General features: G+C 35.8%; 1 protein-coding gene across 4 annotated transcripts in view; it reads right to left on the bottom strand.

Annotated features, from left to right (window-relative positions):
* Window positions 1-4,752: 4,752 nt before the first annotated feature.
* Window positions 4,753-23,237, bottom strand: part of CCDC91 (coiled-coil domain containing 91) — a 378,567-nt gene continuing 360,082 nt past the window's right edge. For all 4 annotated transcript variants that reach the window (XM_024733359.1, XM_024733361.1, XM_024733360.1 and 1 more), the window contains exon 13: window positions 4,753-5,866. In XM_024733359.1, the coding sequence (XP_024589127.1) occupies window positions 5,756-5,866 (111 nt within the window). In that variant the 3' untranslated portion in view covers window positions 4,753-5,755. The remainder of the gene's footprint in view (window positions 5,867-23,237) is intronic.

The following is a 23,237-nucleotide window of genomic DNA, read 5'->3' as shown; positions in this document are numbered from 1 at the left end:
TTTACAATTTTAGCAGTTATGGAAAGCAGGCAAAAAGAAAGATTTAAAAAATTACAGGAAAATTATGTTTCTTTATAAAGGTGGTGCTTTCCACAGTGTCCGGTGGTTCTAACATTTTTAGAAAAGAATACCTACACAAAAGAGCAAGCTCTCAAAATTCATTACATATACATCTTGCCACAAAACATTTTCTATAATCTGCTTCAGTATCTGAGCTGTGTTGAAGTCAGTGATTTGTACATTCTGTGGCTTCAGTTATTTCTTTTAAAATCAGCTTCCAGACTTCTGAGAACTGAATCTTTGCCAGGACTGAGTCAAGTTTTCCTATCTTTTGAATGAGTTTGTCTCTTCATCTCTGTGTATTATTTCTCAAAAATACAAGCCCAGTTTGCATAACAATTGGGAGTCAGAATTGGATTTTAAAAGGCCATCGGTATCCTTCTGCGTCCATTATCACCAGGACTCTCACACCACATTGCTCTGAATATTCCCTGATCTGACCCAATCCCAAACCCTCCCCTCTCCTCACCCGCAGCTCCTACTGGGCCCTCTGGATCTCCTATTCTTGATTCCAAAACCCTATGCATACAATCTCATCTCCAAACTTTCTTCCGCCCTCCTATTGTAGCTGAAACCTGATGGACCAGTGAATCTAATATTTACCCTACAGCGCACTCACCAGGAGGTCAGGTATCTCTTGGTACCATAAGAAATTGTTTCATATATATGAAAGGATATGAAGGATATGAAGGATAATTTGCCATATATCCTTCCCTACTTACACTCTTAGAGGATATTGTAAATTTGGGTAGCATATCAATTTAGTAGCATTCTAGTAGCTATGATTTAGTCATCCTAATAGCATTTGGAAATGCAGACTCATTTTAAAGTGCTCAGAAGGCTGGTTACTGTTTTATGACAGTTTTTTAACTTTCTTATAGAACCTCATTTAGAAACACAGCAATTTTAGCTAATCCTTTAAATTAGTAGTCACTCTATTAGCTCAGGGTTAGCTGATTTATTACATTACAAGTGGAATGATTGATTGATTCAACTATTTATGGACTCACTATTATACACGAAATCCACACACAGGCTAGGTACTAGGAAATGCCTTCGGAATATAATAAACAAGACAGATGTGGGCTCTTCCTTCAGGAGGAGATATATATATATAAACAAATAAGAACACAGATTATTAATTATAAATGGCAATTAACACAAACTATTATTTAACTCCACACATACTGCATAGGAAAAGTCTAGTGTGCAGTGCCTAGGGTGGGAGGAAGTAGAATTTAAAGGGGATCAGCTTGTTGAGAATGGATGGTTCTGGGAAAAGAAAACAGAAAACTAGGTGAGAGCAAAGAAAATTTTACCAGCTCTTTTCCTTCTATTTATATAGACCAATGATTGATGCCCAAGGAGCCCCTGCATTATGGCAGATTCGGTGTATGGAACTGTGTTTATTTTTCAATGAAATAAAGGGAACATTTTTAGTTTTGTCTGGCTTAAAAAAATTCTGGCAGTCACATCTGGGAGTTTTCATATATTGCTTCTGCCCACTTACTATGATGATGGTGGTGATGCCCACGAGTAAGTGGCCTGTGGATTCAGAACACGTTGGCTTTTTATTTTTTTTTAATTGATGAAGATTTACTGAAAAGCAACATAGTTTGTTTGGAACCTTCCAGAAACGGCATCTTCATAAAAAGCAAATAATCCCTGAATATCTTCACATAGAGCTGGGAGGGTGGTGGTGCTCTTGGACAGTTTGTTGCTGTAGCTGTTACCATTGTTCTTAAATGATTATGTTTCTCAGTGTGCACTGGTTTTCAGTGTCTAAGATGAATACTGTACCATCTCCAAGGTAAATCTCTCCCAACAGCCTAAAATTTGTTTCTGTTTTATAATTTTGAGAATGCCAACACATAACTTCCAAAATCAAACAATATTTTTTCATCAAAGGCACACCTGAATTTTATCAATTAATTACTATTTAATCTCATCAGAGATAAATTTTTGACAAAAGTTATATTTTCAGTGAGATCACTTGAATCCAATTCCCAACCTAAGAACCATTAATTTATTTTGGCTTTCTGCTTCCTGTTGGTAGTCTTCAGAGACACAGTAGAGTTGTTTACTGGTATGTAAACAGCAGACTAGGGGATAAGTGCTTGGATTCAATAACTCTCGTTTTTTTCTCTTGGAGTTTCATACATGTTTTCCAGGTTTTTGCATAGGTTTTTTTTTTTTTTTTCTTATTCAGGATTTATTATGCAAAGACTATTTTTTTAAATTCAGTGAATGAATAATTCTTTTGTTTTTTTATCATTCTTTAAAGCATACATAGCATTTCCTGATTCCAGTCAGTTTAACTATCAGAATAAAAATACCTGACTCAATGCAGAATAATATCAAGCATAGGGACGTTGTTCTGGTTTTGATTTCAAAGCAATCACTGAGTAAGGCTCCACTGAACTGCAACATGAATCAGCATTTAGTGAGGCTGGGTTTAAACCTCTACTCCAGATTCTGAATGACAGAGAACTTCTAAATCAGGCACTGTTTGTTCATAGTTTTAGGTCTCTGTGATTTACTTGGCTTTATTAGACAATAGGGGCTTTGGTTCAGTTATATTTTTAACATTCCTTAAAAATAAAGCAAAGAGTATTCCCATTTTGGATGAGGATTAGTATGGTGGAGGAAATGAAGAATTTACAAGCGCTGGGTATCCAGGGACTATGCACTGGGCTCTGTGCTGGACTGCCTCGGTTAATACGTTTTTGGTTGCATGTAATAGAAACTGGCTCTGGCTGGCTTAAGGGAAAAAAGTATTCTTCCAACTGGCATATTGGAAGAATATTTGGGTAGCTCCAAGAATCCAAGAGTCAGGGAAGGCAGCGATCAGGGGACTTCTGACCTCAGAAGCAGAGTTCATGTCTGGCCCCCTAGGGTAAAATAGTTGAAGTATCTCAGCACATGACTCTTCACAGGAGGCCAATGTGGTCTTCACCTGTGGATTAGCCCGTCAACGTTAGAGGGGCAGAATAATATTGTTTGGCCAGTTGTTTGTGGGCAACTGCACCTGTATTTTGTAGGCAGTTCCCAGAGAAAGGGGGCCTTTTGTGAACTGGTGGCCACACCAGTGAGGTCTACTCTATGGGGCATTTTACAAGGTTAATTTTCACAAAAAGCCTATAAAAATCACTATTTTCACCTCACGAATGAGAAAGCAGAGACTCAAATTGGTTAGGCAACTTGTCCAATGTTTTACAGTTAGAATGTGGCAGGGCTAGAATTCCAATTAGGCTTATAAGAGGCGGCTAGCCTCCTTCTTTAAAGATGAAAATAATCTGATGACTACATGGGATAAAAATTTCCGGATAATTTCTTATGGAGAGACTACTGGGTATCTCCAGGGTACTAGAAAGAGTAAAACTGTCTGTTGAAAGCTCTGGGGTTGAAGCCCAATTCTACCTGGTCATCAAGGGCAATTAAACATCAAATATTCACTAACATTGAATCTCCTTCACAAGGTTATTTTAACTTCACAGGGGTGTTGAGCTAACATGTGAAAATAGTTGGCTCAAAGCAGATACTCATTTTTTTTTTTTTGAGGAAATAACTATTCTAATAATGAACTCTCAAGCATGTTACTAAAATTAGTCACAGTTTGACAGTGGCTTTGTCATTCTAAAAACAGAATTCCTCTCTTACCCTTAGTCTTTCAGAATGGTGCCTTATTCACCTAAACATAAAGGTAGAAAATGCTATATAAAGAGAGTTAAGGAAACCATACAATAGGAGGGGGAAGTTTTAGATACAAAACATTTGACTACTTTGACACTTTGGGCTCACATTTCAGGGAAAAACTCTTATCTTTGGGCACAGCACAATGCTCAATCATCTAATTCTCTTAGTGAATGCTACCTGAGATGGTTTATGTCCTTGTGATAACCAGGACAAAAACAGAATACAGTTCTAAATGTGGAAATCTATAACTTGAACATCACCGAAATAGATTATTAGCTAATTCAGTTTGGAAGGATTAATGTATCAAATAGTTTTATGTTCAGATGATTATTCTCAGTTATCTTTAAGGATAACTCCATGGGAAAAAAGTATTTTAGCAATATAAGAATTTATTGTGCATGGTGGGTGTTCCTCAAATATTCACAGACTGATCAGTGTCAATCTGTTCCAAATTACTTCAGACCACAATTACTCTATGTCAATAGCATAGACTAATGTAACCCCAAACGGAAGAAGAAAAAATCATTCTGTGCTGGTAGGGGTAGAAAGAGAGGTGTAGATTATTATATACTCTTGATATTTCTACAGCTTTCTGGATCTTAGTTTCAGTGACCTGTTATGCTTCATTTTCATCTAAATCATATCTGAGTAACTTGTAAAATATCCTATCATTTAAAATTTGATGACAAAGAGTCAACTGATTTTAAATGTGACCATAACATTATGTTATTGGCTTGTTCCTGAATTAAAAGCCCTTTTCCCCCTTTTAAACTATGCTGCATTTCAAGTCAGTGGCCTGCTTGCTTTAATTTCTTATTTAAATTTGTAAGAGAAACCTAAGTAGTCATTAACATTTAAAGATTCTTGATAAATATTATTATAATATTTAGGGGAAGGTATAAATTAAAAACATCATCATCCATGGGTGTAGAAGTTTGAGTAAGAAAAAACTTTTTTAAATTTTTTAAAAAGTATTAAAAAATAATAATAACCAAATAAGATGTGAAGCTCTTTTTTATTACACTGAGAAATTCCCAGAAAAGTACAAAGCCTATGAAAGTAGGAGCATTTCAGAAAACAAGACAGAATATTTGCATACATTTGTAATGATATTTTAGTTTTGATGTTTAAAAAAAAAAAAAAAAAAACTCATGATTTCACATTGAAGCACATTGCTCATGACTTAAGTACCTTCTGAAGTACTGGGAAAGTATTTCACATCTCTTATATTTGAACCCGAATGCCTATAAATGGCTAAGTTATATTCTCTTTCTAGAGATTAAGTTCATGGTATGATTCATAAGAAAAATGATTTTATTGATTCACAGTGACTTTGAAGAAAAGAAATAAGAAATAAGCACATTACACACATATATTCCTTTAAATGGTACATCAGATCAAAGTTGAATTAATTTAATAATCTTTAGTGTTGTTAATTGTTACCAATGAAAATACATAGATCCCACTACAGAAAAGAGGTTTGGTAATATCAGAATGATTCTCTGTCATATCAGTGTTTTACATCTAAGTTACATAGATAAATAGGTGATGTTGAAAACCATGCTGTTTCTAGCCTCAAAATCAAATAAATGTATGATGACACCCTAGAATCTTATCAAGTCATTGTGAAACAATAAGTAAAAAATATTTACTATTTTTGCCAAATACAATGTTAACAGGGCACCAGAGGCTATAAAGTTTACTTAGTTTAACTTTTAATCTGGTAATTTTCAATGGTTTTGGGGTCACATCATACTTTTTGTTGCTGTTACTACTACTGCTAATAAAATACTAGTAAAATGTAAAGGAGAAAAAACAAAAGAAAATAAATTAGATCTCTTGTAGTTCTTCTAAATACTGTTTTGGTTTATCCTTGAAGTGGAAATCAATTTTCCAGGGTTTGGAAAGAAAACAAAAGCATCTTTATAATTCACAGCATGTATTTTAGAGGTCTAATGATTTATCCATTGCCAGTGTGGGTTAGGTTGTCACGTTCTCTTTATTCAATGTCAACTGGTTCCGTAGCTATTAAAGCACTTAACTGTTTCTGAGCACAAGAGAGGAACAGTTCCAAACTGGACAGGCTTCTTTGGCGGATGACTTGATCAAGCTGTTGATTTTTTTTAAAGAGAGAGAGAGAAAGAGAAAAAGAATATACTTAGTTGAGGGCTAAAGAATGTTACAGAAGCCCACTAGAGAAACCTTTTCAGATGATGATTTAGAAAATCAAATAGTGCTTTAAACTCAGAGACAGTGCAGTCACTATTTCTGGGCTATCATCTAAGCTGAGATGATAATCATTACAATTTTATAATTGATGTTGGTATTCAGTTATTGGAGAAATACCATAAATCTGATCAGAGTGATTTCAGATAATATAAAATAGTATATAAAAATACCAGTTCTTAATGAATATACAGACTAGAAATCCACAAATATCATAAAAAATATAACAGATGCACAAAACAGAAGAAAAACATGTTATAGAAAAACAGCATAATTACTCCATGCATAGAGTTTAACTGGGACAAAGGACAGGTAAGGATATAAACAATTTCCTGAAATTAGAGAAAGTTCTTGGGAAAGGTTTATTTTAAGAAACATGTGATACTGTTGAAACAAATTTGGCTTGGTTTTCCTGTTGAGTTATAGATTTTTTATTAGGATTGTTTTAGTGTATCAATAACAAATACAGTGAACAAAACCATAGAGGCTTAGTAATAAAAGTCATACAACAAAGAACTTTCTGGATGGTAAGGATTATTGGATACATCAAAAAAGGGTTTCTAACTCTTCTGCCCTAAAAAATTGCTCATTGTGTAAAAATAACCAACGACAACACATTACCTACAGGTTATAGAATGGAGGAACTCAAAAGAAAGCCAAATAAATTCCATTTCATGATACACACCTGTCATATTTATGTAAAAGTTGACTATTCCTCCGACATGCTCCCCCCAACATAAAAGAAAAAAGACAAATCCAAACAAGAATTCTCTATTAAATTACACATCCATAATCCATTGAATTCAAAATGACTGAAAAAATGAAAGATTAAAATTTTGAAGTATCCTAAGAATTAATCAAAAAACAATATATTATATTTAGCAAAATCCTCATGTAAAAAGATTGAAAACTACTAAGACTCCCTTCAATTCTAATATTTTGGGATTTTAATGTACATAAAGAAGTAAGATTCCTGTTTATCCTTTTTTCACATGGGTTTTTTTTTTTTTTTTCTCTTCCTCTCTCAGATGATACCTTTAGGTGAATATATACCTTCTGCTTACAAGTCTCTATCAAATAAGACAGTTCATCACAAGATAAACCCCAGGAGAGCAGAGAGTTGTCTGTCTTGTTGACTATCGTACCCCAGCATCTAGAAGAGGGTCTGGCCACATGTTCGACAGTCAATAAATATTTGCTGAGATTGACTGAATCAATAAATACTTAACCCGAATAGAGCAAGGCAATCTACTAGGAAATGATAGATGCACTTTTAATTCTAAAAGTAAAAACATGCTTAACCTAATTTAAAAGCTATGTAGGAGACTAAAGTTGAATTTTTTAATGTTTCATTTTAATACACATAAAACAGATTGAAATCTAATTATTTGCGGTTTTATAAAATTATTTCGCACTTGGTCCAAATTCAAATAGTACAGAAGGGTACACCAACACCTTGGTCCAGTCCATTCCTAGTGGTTTCTGTCTACTTTGGGTATTTTCAAGCGTTTAAAGATAGGTTTTTAAAAAATATTTGGTCAAGATCTTGTAATTGTTAACTATGGCAGGGTTCACATAATCACATTCTTCCACTGTCATTACTGGAAATTTTTCCTATTTCATTTTCAAGAAACTGCTTGACTGCATTCCATGATTTATTTAGCCACTTTCCCATTGATAGACATGTAAGTTTATTCCAATTTTGTCTTGTTTATGAAGCAACAAGGAAATTTACAATCTGAGTGCACTCCCTTCAGAAGTTGTCCAAGGGTTTCTCTTGGACAGATTCTAATACATGGAATTTCTACATCATAAGATTTGCATATTTTATTTTATTTATTTTTTAGATGCAAAAATAATAATGATATAATTGCGGTTGAACATATGTTAGTATGTTCACATGGGCGCTGTAGGAAGAATAGACTAGGAGAGGAGCAAGACAAAAAGCAGAGGTTCAATACACAAGGCCGTCAGTAAATATGTGAAGAATAAATGAAATTAATGAAAAAATATCTCACTAAAATAAAAAGTAAAATTTCTGACACTTCTAAGTAATTGACATAAAAATATTAGTCAATGGACTGATTAGACACATACTTCTCTCTTAGATACCAAAGTATTTGTAATTCATTTTTACTGCCTGTGCAGTTGTCTTCAGTGTTCCAGAATCCATGGAGTAATCCGCAACATTCTAGATGGGGAAAGCCAGCCTTTTGATTAGACAGACACCTAGCCAGTCACCCCTCTTCATCCATTCATGCCCAGTGCTTCTTTTAATTATTTATTTCATTTTTTATTGAATGAAAGATTCTTTAAATTCTATAGTGCTTTATAATTTCAAAATTTCACACAGATGATTTCATATAATCCCTTTTTTAGTTCTACCCCTACATTGTCCCTCCCCCCCTTCTCTCTCTCCAATGGTAACCACTATTTTGTTTTCTATATCTGTGAGTCTGCTTCTTTTTTGTTTTATTCACTAGTTTATTTTTTAGATTCCACATATAAGTGATATCATACAATACTTGTCTTTCATTGTCTGATTTATTTCATTTAGCATAATGCCCTCCAAGTCCATCCATGTTATTGCAAATGGCAAAATTTAATTCATTTTTATGGCCGAGCAATATTCCATTGTGTGTGTGTGTGTGTGTGTATATATATAGATATATATCTATATCTATATATATACACACACATACCACATCTTCTCTATCCATCACCTGTTGATGGACACTTAGGTTGCTTCCATACCTTGGCAATTGTAAATAGTGCTGCAATGAACATTGGGGTACATGTATCTTTCTGAATTGTGTTTTTGTTTTCGTGGTTATATACCCACCTGTGGAATTGCTGGGTCATATGGTAGTTCTATTTTTAGTTTTTTGAGAAACCTCCATATTGTTTTCCACAGCGGCTGCACCGACTTGCATTCCCACCAACAGTGTAGGAGAGTTAACTTTTCTCCACATCCTCGCCAACATTTTTAAGTTCTGTTCTTTCTGATGACAGCCATTCTGACAGGTGTGAGGTGATACCTCATTGTGGTTTCAATTTGCATTTCCCTGATGTTTAGCGATGTCGAGCATCTTTTCATGTGCCTGTTGGCCATCTGCATTTCCTCTTTGGAAAAATGTCTATTCAGTTCTTCTGCCCATTTTTTAATTGGGTTGTCTGTAAGGACTTGCATATTTTAAACTGTGATAGTTATTACCAAATTGCTTTCCAGAGTGAGAGTACCAATTTATCAGTCCCATCTGTAGTGTATGGGAGGGCCAGTTTTCCCTGTTTTCTTTTTAAACAGTTGCATAGTTTTCCATTGTATATTTATAATTTTATATAATGGATTATTTTATTACTTATTTAAAAATTATTCTATTGATAGACATTTGAATTGTTCCTTATCTTTTGCTATTATAATCAATGCTGTAATGAACACCTATCAACACAGACCTCTGTATACCTATGCTAGCATATCTTATAGAAACTGCTTGAGCCAAAAAATATGTCATCTGCAATGCTACTTCTGTCATAAATCAGGTTTCCACATATGCATGAATCTGTCTTCAGGCTCCCTACTCTAACTCCATAGACAATTCACCTATTCCTATGCAAATATAATGCTGTCTTAATTATTACAACTGTATAATAAATGTTAATATATCACACATTACCTACCATGTTACCAACCATACCATCAAATATTTCAGAAAAATATAAATTAATAAACACTTGTAATAAAATTGAATTTAAAAAGGAAACAATCAGACTACAGATAGTTCAATACCCTTTTTCTCATAAAATGCAAAAACCAAGCAAAATTTAAAAGTATATTATTTTGAGTTACATCAATAGGCAATATAACTTTTCTTTTTAAGGCCAAGGATATTATGCAATCAAAACTGAGGATAGGGCTTCCCTGGTGGTGCAGTGGTTAAGAATTCGCCTGCCAGTGCAGGGGACATGGGTTCAAGCCCTGGTCCAGGAGGATCCCACATGCTGCGGAGCAAGTAGGCCCGTGCACCACAACTACTGAGCCTGTGCTCTAGAGTCCGGGAGCCACAACTACTAAAGCTCGCGCGCCTAGAGTCCTTGCTCCACAACAAGAGAAGCCATGGCAACCATGAGAAGCCATGAGAAGCCCGCACAACCGCAATGTAAAGTATCGCCCCCCCGCCCCGCTCCCTCCAAGGCGCGAAGAAACAAAGACCCAATGCAGCCAAAAATAAATAATAAATTAATAAATAAATTTATTAAAAAACACACAACAGGATAGTTGTATTTGGAAGATGGAATCAGGATGAAATATGTTGATTCATTTTGGAGGTGGCTTCATGGGGGGTTGTTTTACTATTATGGTTCATAACATGCATATATATATATATATATATATATACACACATACATTAGATATAATAATTCAAAGTCTTTTAGAAGCCACACCCCAAACAATCAGGAATTCAATTAAAAACAAAATTGATTTAATATCTTAGAATTTATGAATGTTAGATAGAGGAGAAACTTCTTTTGATAGCGTATAGCACAAACTCATAATTGCACAAACTAGCAATCAACCTGCGATTGTTGTTAAGTAACAATCCTCTGGGTTATGCGTCAGAAAGAATATCCTGTAATTTCTTAAAAAGCAAGGATATGTACAAGGACAAAAAAGTTTGAGAGATTTCAATTTAAACATACCAAGCACTTCCCTTCTCTTGTTTGTGTTAAAGGTCACCCTGGAACTAGAAACCATAAGATGATGGATGTACTGACTTTGGGTTTAGGTAGCTAAACTTCACATCTTTCGCCATGCCTCCCCAGAACTGTCTGAAGGCAAGAATCCACTAAATAAACAGGAGTTCAACACTTTAAGGGGCAAGAAGGTGACTGATACTCTGTGAGGAAGAAGATAAACTGGGCCATTTCAGATCTAAGATTCCAATTTGGTAGGTGCTTTCTGGGCATGGTATGTAAGATCACGTCTATGAGGGGGACACTTGAGACCTTACTCTATAGTTCAGGGACAATTCCTCTCTCTGAAACAAGTGCATCAAACTGATGTTCTCGGCGAATTCCTGAATTTCAACAGTTTCAGTTTTATTAGGCATGACCTTATTATCCTTTATTGAGGCAAGAAGAATTTTGGCAAAATATTCTTTTTGCACCCTTGAAGAGTGGGACTTAGTTCTGTTTTTGTGGCTTTCATCTCAAAGTGAATCAAAGATTTGTATTCTGTGACTTCACGCTGACAATGTTATGTCCAGGGTAGCTGCAGCAAACACTGGCTGTAGGATTTACAATCTCTTCATAACAGTGTAGCTCTAACTGCTTTGTTTTCCCTTCTATTTACTGTTGCTTCAGGTGCTGTTCAGCTCTTTCAGATACCTGAAAAAAACCCCTGGAAATTCTGAGGCTTCTGAAACACACACCTGGGCTTTATAAATCTTTTTCTCCCTCTTTGTCATCTCTTCAGTTTGCTAGCATACTGCTGAAAACCATTTAAAAGCATACATACTACTTATTAAAAGTTAATATTAAGCTTAGGGGGTAAAAAGAAGACATGACTTTCCAATAATTTCCTGTATTAGATTTACCTTTCCATTAGTATTTCATGCCATAGCAAAAGAAAAACAAAGCATCTCTAGACCTTAGCTTTTATTTCCTATCACCAAAACACAATATGATGCATGGTGAACTCATACTGGTCAAGAGAGCAAAATTCAAATTCAGCTACAGGAATAAAAAAAGGCTTATCTTAATGGGACTGTTAAGAACACTGTTTACATCCCAGAAAATCTGATACATTGTTTTTGAATATATATATGTATATAAAATTTATGTATATATAATTAATATATATATTAAATACACAGTACTAATTGTGATTTCAATATCTTCTGGGCTTTCACCAATAAGATATACCAGAAGATGTGAAAATATTAGGCCTACCTTTATCACTGTTACTTTTCCAACCTGCCCTCCTACATATTTTAAACTTATGCTTAAAAAGAGATATCCAGCAAATCCACTGATAGAAAATTACTCATAAACATGTTTTATGTTTAGTAATATGTTTAATGGATCACATTTTCACATTCACTAACAAGCTCTTTCGTGGGCATTGAAGAAAGGTCAAGTATGATGATCCGGAACTGTAATTACTCAGGCGGATTTCCCAGTAGATGTAATACCATTGGGTAAGAAGGACTATTTACACATTCTGATAAGAAGTGAAATAGTTCTTCAGTTTTTATTGCAACGCTGCCCTTTTAACAGTGCTGCTCGGGTATGAATGCCTTTATTTTTCTGACTTTATATGCATCCCCCACACATACACACATATCCTCAAGCAGTTTCATTTACATGCTTGAGATTGAGCCAATCCATTGATTGATTGGTCAATCAGCTGACCAGTAACGAAGTTAAGACTGCCACTAGTAGTGCATTATTGCTCTGAGCCCCCAAAAAGTATACATATAGGACTTCCCTGGTGGTGCAGTGGTTAAGAATCCGCCTGCCAATGCAGGGGACACGGGTTCAAGCCCTGGTCTGGGAAGATCCCACATGCCGCGGAGCAGCTAGGCCCGTGAGCCACAACTACTGAGCCTGCGCTCTAGAGCCCATGAGCCACAACTACTGTAGCCCACGTGCCTAGAGCCTGTGCTCCACCACAAGAGAAGCCACCACAATGAGAAGCCCGCACACGGCAAAGACGAGTAGCCCCCGCTCGCCACAACTAGAGAAAACCCGCACGCAGCAACGAAGACCAAACACAGCCAAAAATAAATAAACAAATTTATATTAAAAAAAAAAGTATACATATAGTGTGGCCTTGTCCGGAGTTTAGGAGTACTCATATATTCTTTCATTCACTCATTTATTCAATATATATTCAGTACCTACTATGTGCCAGGCACTAGAGAAATATAGCGGTGAAGAAAACAATTCTCTGCTCTTATATACTTTACAGTTTACTTTAGTTTATATTTTAGTTTGAGGAGACAAATTAATATTCTTCAGGTAGAGATCAGTATTATAAAAAATAACGAAGTAGGGTAAAGGATTTGACAGGGACAGAGGGGACATCTTTTGGGTGGGAATGATTAGAGAAAACCAACCACGCAAAAGCATCAGGAAAGAAAGTTACAAGGCAGATGAAACCACAGGAGGAAAGTCCAAAATGTGGGCTCAGACTTGGCTTGAATAAGGACTGGCAATAAATAAAGAAGACAGGAGCAAAATGAGCAAGGTGAGGGGAGGACTGGTAGGAGAGAAGATCAGAGAAGTAGACAGTGGCCAGAGCGGGAAGGGCGCTATAGGTCATCGGAAGACTCTGGAGAGTTTTGAGCAAGGGTGTGACCATATTCTATGTCTGAAAAATATCACACTTGTAGGGAGTTCTCTGGTGGCCTCGTGGCTAGGACTCGGCACTCTCACTGCCACGGCCTGGGTTCAATCCCTGGTTGGGGCACTGAGATCCTGCAAGCCGTGCAGCACGGCCACAACAACAACGATGACAATCACACTTGTACTGGGGACAAGAGATTGCTGGGGGGCAAGAGCAGAAGAAAACCCAGTTAGGAGACTTTTGGTCTGGGGAAAATATAAAGTTAATCAGACTGTTGGCAGTAGAGGCTTAAACAGCAGGTCAGGTTTAAAATATATTTTTAGATAGGACCAACTTGAGCTGCTGATGGATTAGAAGTATGGATGAAAGGAAAAGAGAAGTAAAAGGTGATTCTTAGAATGATGGTGCCATTTATTGAGTTATGATGAACTGGAGGGAATTTCGGAAACACAGGATAAAAAAGGTTTCTTTTATACTTTTATATAGCTTTTGTGCTAATAATAAGCATTGTGAATTGCCAAAATGGCTATAGCATAGGTAATGTTTCTCAAGCTTTTAAACCTTGGAATTGTGTGTGTGTGTGTAAAGCATTCTTTGGAAAATACACCACAACTCAATTTTTCTTGAGAACTCCCCTAGACTAAAAACAAACTGTATATATAGGGAGAATATTATACTGGTTCAGTTTCCCCTTAATAAATAATCATGGAATTTTACTGGTAAGAGATTTTGAGACTGCTTAGTCTAACATCTACATTTTACAGTTGTGGAAAACTGATACACTGAGTTGTTAACAGACCAATTTCACAAACCTAATATGTCCTCCTACACATAAAAAATATACTTCTTCAAAATACATTTAAAAGTATTAGCCCGAGTTTATCTTTGCTTAATAAACCCTACTATGTATCAAGTAGATTCTGTGCCCTCACAATTTGACAATGGACATTTGACAATGGACAGATAGGATTCATCCCTAGAGTACCAGCACTATGACCAGAAAGGTGCTGACAACCATTCTGGGTGAGATGATATAACTATCCTTTCTCTCAATGTAGCCATGAAGGAAGTAGATTATGAATCAGTTTTAAAACTTAACATGCATACATACTCATAATGGGCTGGTTCGTTTTATGAACAAACAATAAGGACTCACAGACTTGAAGATGATTGTTATTCTTGAGTGGTGATTCTTTTTATTGTGACATCTAAACATTTTTCCTTTAAATACCACCATCTTTACCTTTATCCTGTATCCTCAAATTCTGCATTTCAGGCTAAGAAAATTTAGACGTATCTGTAATATTACTGTAGCATTAATGGAAGTTCTATAGTATCTGTCTTATTACGGGTATACCAACCATAAAGAGTTTCTCTTTTAAAATAGTCTTTATATTTTCAGATAAGTAATAAATACTCTTTTCTTTATATATGCAGAGAAGTAAATCTGACTGCAAGAGGGATGTATTGTATATAAAGCTGAAGTTGAGATAGAACATCCCCTCTCTGGGAATATAACTATGTCATTATTGTAAATCATGTTGGAAGAGACTTTGAACCAACTTGAGGATAATAGTGATATAAATACATGTTTAGAATGACTCTAACTCTAAAAGATTCAATATGATCAGGAGAGTGATTTGAACTAAGGCAGTGCCAGCTGCCTGGACCTGAACTTCTGAAAATGTAGACCTGACCTCTTTACCAAAACATTCACCGGCCATGACGTCCCATGAAGACTCTCACTCCGGAGTTCACATCTCCTACTCTCTTTGAGAAACTTTTTCAACTTTGAAATATATTTCAAGTCTATCTATTTAGTTAAAAAATATCAACATATAAATTAGTTGTGTAACTTTCCACCAAGCACAAGATGAATTACAGATGCTCTTTCAGAGTAAATGGAAAACGGGTATAAAGAGTCTTAAACCCCACTGGCCACAACTAAAGAACTGTGAGTTTTGCTTTGTTTTGTTTTTGTTTTAAGATGTCTTAGGGTAAGTCAATTCTCTGTTTTTGAATCATCTAAAATAAGTTCTACATATTTGGGCAGTTCTGCCTTTTTATCCCAAACTACCATAGAATCCACTGGGAAATGGGAATACTCATTTTTGCTCTTCACTAAATCATCTGGGCAGCATAAACCAATATGTATTCCAGACCTTAATGTGCAGGCATACCACCTTGGAATACAATCTTATTCGATCTTATAAGTTAAGCAACAGCAGTTGGCCAGAAAAGGATGCACTGTGGTAGTGAGTGAATGTAGACACTAGACTTTCTAGTATAAACTTCCATATGTGAGGTTTAATAAATTTGAAAAGAATATAATTCTGGTAACAACTGCTTTACTCCGAATTCAGACAATTTCCAAAACATTTTTAAAAACCACAGATTTAGGAAAATTTTAGAACGAAAGAAAAGGTAACTAAAATTGTATAGTAGAATAGTAATTGTACAGTAATCCCATCTTAGGGCTCTGATCCATAAGGTTGTATTTACCTATTAACAAGTTCCATATCCTACTTTCTAGAGTTCAATGGCAGGAATTTATCTCAAATAAAAAATGGATTGATTCTGGCAAGACAGACTGATTTTAATATGACATTCCACATAAAGTTTTTAATAAAATTTGTTACATGCTCCCAAACCATGAATAGCCTTGTTCTACATTTTTTTAAGACCTAGGTTAGTGCAAATATTGCAGTCTGTAGGATGGCCTTTTGTAAATTAAATAACATAAAAATCCCAAACAAATATTGTTAAGTAACAAATTGTTCAAGTACAACAAACACAAACTCTTGTATTTTCATCAAGTTTTAAAGATTTTAGCAATTCTTTTGTGTCAATCCAAGGAACAATATCTGCCAATTACTCTCTGTAGGACTCTTTTGTTTTGATTTTCAGCAATTTAAATTTCACCTTATTTTGAAGTAGGAGAAAGAATTATATGACCTCTTGGGTTCTTGTCTTCCTGTGCTATCTTAAAATTCTCAGATAACTGATATATTTTGCCTTTTATGTTTCAATGTACAAAAGCATGCAAAGAACTGTACACAAGGCTTATTTCTGAGCTCTCTGCACACATATATTGAAGTTGATTTACAGGGCAAAATTAACAGTCCTGGATGGAGTCTGATCTTCTCTTGTTTTGAGAACAGTGTTACTATTATTACCTGCTAGGCACAGGTGAATTTCCTTATTGTGTTGTACTAGTTACCAATTACTGTGTAACAAATCAACCCAAACCTAGTGGTTTAAAACAAAAAACAACAAATATTTATGGTCTCTCCATTTTTGTGGGTCAGGAAACTGGGTGCAGTCTGAGTGCCTCTCACACATGGTCTCTACTGAGGGGTTACCATCAAGCTGTGGCTGGGTTGCAGTCAGCTCAAAGTCCAGCAGGGGAAGAAGCTGCTTCCAAGCTCACCGAGTGGCTGCTGACAGGCCTCAAAACATCCACTTCCAACAGAGCTCACGTGAACTTCTCCACAAGGGTGCCTAATAACACGATAGCTGACTCTCCCAAAGCAAGCAACCGAGACAGAATGAGAGCACGCCAAGAGAGCAAGACAGCGCCCAAGATAGAGGCCATGATCTTCCCAAAAGCCAACTTTGCTTCGCCCAGCCCAGGCTCAAGGTAAGGAAATTACATAAGTGCAGGGCATCACTGGAAAACCTCTACTGTGCATTATCTCATCTTTATTCTCCTGAAACTCTGAATGAGGCCACCAAGGCTTAGAGATGTTATGACTTGCCCAAGTGGCAGGGCCAGGATTCAAATCCAGGTGTGTATCACACTAAGCTATTCTCTAAACCACAACAGTACAGTGTCTTCTCAGATAAGAACTTCAGGTGCGGCTGGGGGCTTTGGCACAGTATCTGTTTTGCTATAAATATGTAGGGGTTTATTGCATTGTGTACACTTGTGCAGAAACTTGTCAAGATGCCAAAATCCCTCTAGATATCGTCTTTAAAACATGTAATTATCTTCTCTTCCTAAAAGGTAGGCCCAGGAAGGTTTCTGTTGTATTAACATACAAATGCTTCCCTGAAAATGCAACAGAAGCATTTAAAGAAAAACTGGCACATCGAATACATCACATATGCCTTAAAGAATCTGTAAACCTCAGTGGCTGTATATAAAAACAATTGATTACTTCTTTCTAGGTCCATAACAAAAGAAAGGGGAAATGTTCATAAAGGCACTGTGTAGGACAGACCTCACCTTGGGGTACCTCTGACGCTTTGAGAATCTGTGCTTATCTTCGTTTCCACTACTGAGAGAAGGGGCTATGTGCCCAAGGGTGTGCTGCTCTGCAGCTGGGATGCACACCTGATTCCCATTAGGAAATCCTCAGTATTCAAAATAGAACCAATGGAACAAAGAAACATTTAATCAAATGGAAGTTAGTGAGAATAGACTTTTTTCCTCTCATTTTAAATAGGGCTGCTCTTCTTCGTCATTCAGGATTTTACAGTGTGTACTTGATCACTGAAGCCTGGAAAAAACACAACACCATCTGTCTGGCACATTTTAAAACAGATTTATCCTACTGAGTGAACCAAGTGGGAAAGCACCTGTCATTCCTCCTAAAATCCCAGCTGGATTGAGAAATGTAGGAAAACCCTAACCTTCCTTCTTGTAAGCAAGTAAAGGAGGTTTGGTTTAAATTAAGAAAGCTAAATTTGGATATTATTGCCTAAAAATGGTAATAGCACCTGCTCAAAGAGAAGATGCTGAAGAAATTTAACACTGGACAGCTTCCAAACAGAAGATATGAGAAGTCAGGGATTATGGCAAAGCTTGAGAGTTCTTTCTCCAATATCCACTCTTCTTTCTTACCGATAAAATTATAGTTTAGTCCTAGGAAAAATGGGAACATCCTCCAGGTATCATTCCCTTATTGCTCCCAGGGGTAGCTAAAGAGACGTGAGTGCAAGTTGTTGGGGAGGAACTCCAAAATAGCTCCTTAAAGGTGGGACAGACGCCTGTCCCGAATTTTTTTCCCTTTTTGGTTCTTGCATCTTTCCTTTTTCCTCTATCACAAATGTGTTTACTGGAGCTCCAGCTGCCATTCTATAGTGCTAATCATGTAAGCCAGTGCTACAGATTAAAAAAGTACAAAGTCAGAAGGATCCTGAATCTTTTATGATTTTGTTAAGCTCCCATAGCTTTAAACCTGCTTACCTCTGGACTTGCTTATGCCATTGTTATTTCTAGTTTCTGTTACTAGGAGGCAAATATAAATCCCAGTGCTAAAGGTACCAAGTTTACACTGTATGTGTCTACTAGTATAATAGAAACGAAAATTTACTTGAGGCTCAAAATGTTGTCAGTGAGACTGAAATTTCCACTGAATTGGAAATTTTAATTTGGGCACTGAAAAACAACTAATAGAATAAAATATCCTGTAATGGCTTAAGAGTATATGAATGGTAAAAAATAAAAATAAAATAATCATAATGATCACGTTATGCCCATCACCTGAACATATATGTATGCAAGTTGCATTGGCAAGTGCCTCTTTTATTTTTTTTCCCCTGTTCTCTGCTAGAGTATTTCATCCACAAACTAGAAGAGTGAAAAACACCTAAAAATGTTAAAAAAAAAAACATATAAAGGGGATGGATTTAAAACTACAGCAGTGAAACTATGCCCATCACCTGAACATATATGTATGCAAGTTGCATTGGCAAGTGCCTCTTTTATTTTTTTTCCCCTGTTCTCTGCTAGAGTATTTCATCCACAAACTAGAAGAGTGAAAAACACCTAAAAATGTTAAAAAACAAACATATAAAGGGGATGGATTTAAAACTACAGCAGTGAAATTTTGCCTAGGCAAGCAAGTTAACTTATAATATCTGGAAAGAAACATAAAGTTCTTAATCAATTTAAAAATTATGAATATTATGGATAAAATGTGATAGTTTTGTCCCCAGGAAATTCCAAGCAATTTTAACTTTGGTAAGTAGACAGGACATTGTGGCATAAATATAAATATATATTTATATTGACTCTCTATCAGCTTCACACTCATTATTTGGTGTTCATTTTCCATTCACCATGAAATTTAATAATACATATATTTTAAGTTGTCACAAACCACTTCTGGAACAAAAAGGTATTTAACAAATACTTCAAGACAGAGTGAGTAGAACCAAAGACATTCTGATCTCAACTATACAGTTAGGGAACTCAATAAAATAACAGCACTAACAGCTAACACCAAAAGTGAACTTTTTATGTGCCAAGTAATGTGCCAAGTAATGTAAGCACTCTACATGGGGTAACTCATTTAGTTCTCATAATAATCCTATGTAAAGTAGGGACTATTTTAATCTCCATTAAGCCAAGAAAGGTTAAAGTACTTGCCCAAGTTTATGAATCTAATAAATAGCAAAGCTCAGTTTTAATCCAGGAAATCTGATTCAAACCACACACTTCTAATCATATACTATCCTTCTCTCACTACGATGAAAAGTATACCTATGCTATGCTACAATGTTAAAGTTAAAAGGCTTTCCCATAAAATGCGACAATCCAGTAATGGTATACAAATGAAAGCAAGAAAAGACCAAGAATCTTCTCTTCCTTCCTTTAAAAATCTGTAGGGAATTTGCAAAGCAGATTGGTGGCATTTTGGGTAGAAATTTCATAAACTGATGGTATATAGCCCAGAGGCATTTGTAAGGCTGGTATAAAAGGTATTATATGACTTCTGTTTCTATTTCAATCATTTACTTTTCTTGTCAACTAAGCAACAATGATCTTCTGTATTTGCTTTTTTATACATACAAAATAAGCAAATGATTGTAAACTAGAATTCCTAAATAACCATCTCAATTAATAAAAATTCTCATCACCTATATTTATATATTTATATTTACAGGTGAGAAAGGTTCAGAAAAATATCTGGCAAAGTAACTTAAGTGTAACCCATCTTCACCAAGCATTACAAATGCACTGGAACTGGGAAGTAAGATTAATGAAGGTGGGGGGATAATTTTATTAAAAAAAAGTTATCCATAAGTGAACACTGCATTTGAGATACTCCTGAAATACCATATAAAGTAGCAACACAGTCCCAAGACATCTGCTCTTTCTCCACTACAGTGTACAGTCTGAGGATCCACTTAATTAAGGCAATACAGCCAATGCATTGAAACGTTTTCTTCTTGTGTTTTAAGGTGAACAAATCCAGCCAATACACTGAAACTCTTTCTTCTTGTGTTTTAATGTAAACAAATGACATTATGCAAGGGAACAGAAGGATCAAGTAATCTAAATGGTGTGTGGTAAAACAAATGCAGACTATTATCATACAGAAATTCCATGAGTATGACCTATCCAAATGACTTACCACCTCATTTACTACATAGGTATCACTATGCTTGGATGAAAAATGATAGTTTTGCTGATGTATGCCCAGATTTCTCTAAATAAAAGACACGATGGAGTTTAAAGTCTTTAGGAAATGCCAATATAGTGACTCTGAATATAACCATATATATTAAAAATCTGTTAAATGTTAAGTATGATAAACTAAAAATCTAGTCATATTCTCTGAACAGAGGTTGGTTCTATTTTTCTTTGAAACTTTAGCAGTCAAAAGCTATATGGAATCAGAGGAAAGAAGCTGAGGGAATACTTCCTAACTTATTCTATGAGGCAAGCATTACCCTAATACCAAAACCAAAGACATGAAGAGAAAACTACAGACATCTCTCATGAACGTAGATGAAAAAATCCTCGACAAAATATTAGCAAATCAAACCCAAAAAAGTATAAAAAGAATTATATACAATGACCAAATGGGCTTTATCCCAAGTATGCAAGGCTAGTTCAACATTCAAACATTAATTATGGGGGCTTCCCTGGTGGCGCAGTGGTTGAGAATCTGCCTGCCAATGCAGGGGACATGGGTTCGAGCCCTGGTCTGGGAAGATCCCACATGCCGCAGAGCAACTGGGCCCGTGAGCCACAATTACTGAGCCTGCGTGTCTGCAGCCTGTGCTCCGCAACAAGAGAGGCCGCGATAGTGAGAGGCCCGTGCACCGCGATGAAGAGTGGCCCCTGCTTGCCACAACTAGAGAAAGCCCTTGCACGGAAACGAAGACCCAACACAGCCATAAATAAATAAATAAAGCAAACTGTCAACAAGTAAAAATAAGTAAACACTATAAAAAGAATTAATTATGTAATCATCACATCAATAAGCTAAATAAGAAAAATCACATGATCATATCAAATAGATGCAGAAAATTGTGTGACAAAATCCAACACACACTTATGATAAAAACTCTCAGTAGAGTAGGAAGGGTGGGAACTTTCTCAACTTAAAAGAGACTATCTACAAAAACCCTTGAGCTTACGTCATACTTTAGGTGGTAAACTCAAAGCTTTCCCACTAAGATCAGGTACAAGGCAAGGATGTGCCCTCTTAGCCACTCCTTTCATTATCGTACTAGAAGTCCTTGCTAATGCAGTAAGACAAGAAAAGGAAATAAAAGGTATACAGATTTGAAAGGAAGATATGAAACTGTCTTTGTTTTATGATAAAGATGGCATGATTGACTCTGTAGAAAATCTTATAGAATTGACAAAAATTCTTAGAACTAGTGAGCAATTATTGCAAGTTTGCAGGATACAAGGTTAATATACAAAAGTCAATTTCTTTCCTATATAATTATATAATAACTATATTTTATAATTATAATGTAATGTAATAATTATATTATTAAATAATATAATAATGAACAAGTGGAATTTTAAATTAAACAAACAATGAAATACTTAGGTATAGATGTTAACAAATATGTACAAGACCAATATGAGGATGACTATAAAACTGATGGATAAAAATCAAAGAACTAAATAAGATAGATACTGCATGTTCATGGATAAGCTCAATATTGTCAAGATGTCAGTTCTTTCTAACTCACTCTGTAGATTCAGTGCAATCCCAATCAAAATCCCAGCAAGTTATTTTGTGAATGTCAGTAAACTGATTCTAAAGTTTACATGGAGACGCAAAAGACCCAAGAGAGCCAACTCAATATTGAAGGAGAAGAACAACATTGGAGGACTGATGCTACCAGACTTCAAGACTTACTATAAAGCTACAGTAATCAAGACAGTGTGGTACTGATGAAAGACTAGACAAATAGATCAATGAACAGAATAGAGAGTACAGAAATAGACCCCCATAAATATATCAACTGATCTCTGACAAATGAGCAAAGACAATACAATTGAAAAAAGACTGTCTTTTCAACAAATGCTGCTGGAAAAACTGGACGTCAAAGGGCAAAAAAAAAGAATCTAGATACAGATCTTATTCCCTTCACAAAACTTAACTCAAAATGGATCACAGACCTAAAAGTATATTGCAAAACTATGAAACTCCTAGGTGACAACATAGGAGAAAACCTAAACGACCTTGGGTATGGTGATGACTTTTTAAAAACAACAATGAAGACACAATCCATGCAATAATTGATAAGCCATAATTCATTAAAATTAATGATTTCTGTCCTGTGAAAGACAGTATCAAGAGAATGAGAAGACAAGTCACAGACTGGGAGAAAATATTTCAAAAGACATATCTGGCAAAAGCCTATAATTCAAATACACAATGAATTCTTAAAAATCAACAATAAGGGGGCTTCCCTGGTGGCACAGTGGTTGAGAATCTGCCTGCCAATGCAGAGGACATGGATTCGAGCCCTGGTCTGGGAAGATCCCACATGCCATGGAGCAACTAGGCCCGTGAGCCACAACTACTGAGCCTGCGCGTCTGGAGCTTCTGCTCCGCAACAAGAGAGGCCGCAACAGTGAGAGGCCCGCGCACCGCGATGAAGAGTGGCCCCTGCTCGCCACAACTAGAGAAAGCCCTTGCACAGA

The sequence above is a fragment of the Neophocaena asiaeorientalis genome, unplaced genomic scaffold (assembly GCF_003031525.2).
Source record: "Neophocaena asiaeorientalis asiaeorientalis breed wild unplaced genomic scaffold, Neophocaena_asiaeorientalis_V1.1 scaffold150, whole genome shotgun sequence".
Taxonomy (NCBI): Eukaryota; Metazoa; Chordata; class Mammalia; order Artiodactyla; family Phocoenidae; genus Neophocaena; species Neophocaena asiaeorientalis.
This window is presented reverse-complemented; position numbering and strand designations above follow the sequence as displayed.